The sequence below is a fragment of the Entelurus aequoreus genome, unplaced genomic scaffold (genome assembly GCF_033978785.1).
Source record: "Entelurus aequoreus isolate RoL-2023_Sb unplaced genomic scaffold, RoL_Eaeq_v1.1 HiC_scaffold_143, whole genome shotgun sequence".
Classification (NCBI taxonomy): domain Eukaryota; kingdom Metazoa; phylum Chordata; class Actinopteri; order Syngnathiformes; family Syngnathidae; genus Entelurus; species Entelurus aequoreus.
The window spans coordinates 1-2,550 of record NW_026908073.1 but is presented as its reverse complement, the minus strand read 5'-3'; the positions used below and the strand labels follow the sequence as shown (position 1 = coordinate 2,550).

Sequence of the window (2,550 nt, the reverse complement as noted above, 5' to 3'; positions counted from 1 at the left end):
ACCCGCAGCTCACGCCAGATCATCACCTGTCGTACTGGCTGGTCTGTTCGCTGAGTCAGCTGTATATCAACTTTCTCAACGCAGTTGTAGTAGAGCACTGACTGGTTTTCATGATCCAGCAGGAAAGCGACCAGCTCCGTGACTTCATCCGGGTTACGAACCAGCCTCAGCTCATGCCGGGCATTGACTGGCTTGAAGCTGATGAACTGAAGCAGGTCTTCACCCTGCATCTGGCAATACTGGTGATAGGATTCCTGGTTCTGCTCGGGATCGTTAAGTCGTTCACACAGATCGGTGGCGGCCTTGTCGTCCAGCATTTTGGGCATTGTTCCTTTCATCCCTAAATGGTAGTACTTCAATACCAATTATGCCCTAACCGATGTACTGAGTACACCGGCCTAATTCCTGCGGTACTGGTTAACAGCAGAAGACACTACGCCCCAGATTTCAAAGTCCTGCTCAGGGTTCACACGTATCACTTTTACATCGGCATTGGCCTGCAGGTAGACCCGGTTATTCCTGAACCGGATCCGTCGAACCCTGTGCTCGCCATCCAGAATGATCACAACAATATCACCATCCACCGGTTTCAGGCTGCGATCCACAACCAGGATCGCACCGTCTGTAATCCCTGCCTCCGTCATGGAATGCCCTGCTGCAGTCATGAAAAACGTGGCTGCCGGGCGATGGATAAGGTGGTTGTCCAGCGTCAGAGGTTTCTGCAGATAGTCCGCTGCAGGTGATGAAAATCCCATAAAACCCCCGATTTTATACTGTAAATATATACAGTATATTGTCTTTACGCCCAGTCAGTAAAGGGCTTTACATCCCCCCCATGTATCTACCCAGACATTTCCGCATTCAGGAACTGGTGCCGCAGTCCGTCTATGACGAACGTGGCGAGAAGGCCATCACCCTGATCGACGAGCGCCTGCTGCGCACACTGGACACCCTCAGGGAAGCCTTTGGGGTGTGTACCGTGAACAACTGGTACTGGGGGGGATCCCTGCAGGAACGCTGTTTCAGGACACCGGACTGCAAACACTACAGTCCCTATTCCCAGCATTCCTTTGGCCGTGCCTGTGACTGCACCTTCCGGGGTTATGACGCCCAGACCGTCCGTGACAGTGTGATCAAATCCAGGGCCTGTTTCCCCTACATCAGCTTCATCGAGGATGCGGTGAGCTGGTTCCATTTTGATGTCAGAAACTGCAGGAGGATCCAGCTATGGAACCCCGATACAGATACGAGCTCATTTATGTGATCAAGCTGATTGGCGTGATTGCAATCCTTGCCGCCTTTTTTTTTCTCGGCTGGCTGTTCGCATCTTACAACCGGCATGAACAGCCAGACCATGCGAGCCGCTATCGAGAACTGTCAGAGCAACAATCTGGATGTGATGGTGTACAAGCGTCCGGATGGCTCGGTGATCGCTATTCGCTGTATTCCCAAACCGGAGGACGTGACGAAAAGCGTGACCATACGCCCCCGTACCTCTATGCCCCTTATCCGCCTGTTCAGTGAAAACTTCGAAGAAGTCCTTAACCCATCCAAGGAGTGACAGCCATGTGTGGAGGCAGTGCCCCGGCGCAGGACACCTATGTCCAGGAAAAACAGGCTGAGCTCATGCGCCAGCTGGAAGCCGACTGGGGATCCAGGTTCAAGCCGGTGGAAGAGGGCCTGATCAATGAGCTGATGAACCGGGACTCGGTCATTAAACGCAATGTCTACGAGTCCGGAGAGGCCGCAGAGAAGTCCTACGAAGCCACAAAGGACATGGCAGAAAGGAACATGGCCAGTTATGGCACCCAGATGGATGCATCCCAGAAGGAAGCCATGGAGCGCAGTGACGCCATGGCTGGTCAGGGTGCAAAAATCGGTGCCAGGAACATGGCCAGGGACAGCAGCATCGGCAGGATCGAACAGCAGCAGCAGGGCATGGTCAACCTTGGCCGTGGTGTGCAGCAGATGGGGATCAGTGGCCTTAACCAGGCCGCAGGGATGGAAGCCAGCCGCAACAAGCAGAACAGCCAGATCTATGCGCAGAACCAGTCCAGCACCATGGGCACCATCGGTACTGTCGTTGGAATGGCAGCAATGATGATGTCGGACAAAAACACCAAGACCAACATCAAACCGGCCAGCACAGCCAGAGCCCTGAAAGACATTGAATCCATCGAGCTGAAACGCTGGGACTACAAGCCCGGCATGAGCGGTGGCCGTCCGGAAAAAGGCCATATCGGCGGTATGGCTCAGGATATGCCGGATTCCATGACCAGCAAAGATAAGCGACAGGTTGATATCGGGGATTCCCTGATGACCGCAGTCGGTGCCATTCAGGCTCTCAGCAGCAAAGTAGACAGGCTTGAGAAGGAGAAACGTCATGGCCGCCGGTAATGCGTTTGTTAACGGGTTCATGGGGGGCATGGGTGCCATGAACACGATGATTGATTCTAAAGCCCGCCGTGAGCACATGGCCTGGCAGAAAGAGCTGGTGATGGAGGACAGGGAAATAGAGGCGCAGGAGCGGGATTACGTCAACCAGGAACG

The 2,550-nt window shown here is 54.0% G+C and overlaps 1 protein-coding gene across 1 annotated transcript; it reads right to left on the bottom strand.

The window, feature by feature from the left end:
• Positions 1-398: 398 nt before the first annotated feature.
• On the bottom strand, positions 399-755 carry LOC133645467 (protein ImpA-like). The gene has a single exon (XM_062040306.1). The coding sequence runs from the start codon at positions 753-755 to the stop codon at positions 399-401; it is 357 nt and encodes a 118-aa protein (XP_061896290.1).
• Positions 756-2,550: the final 1,795 nt, after the last annotated feature.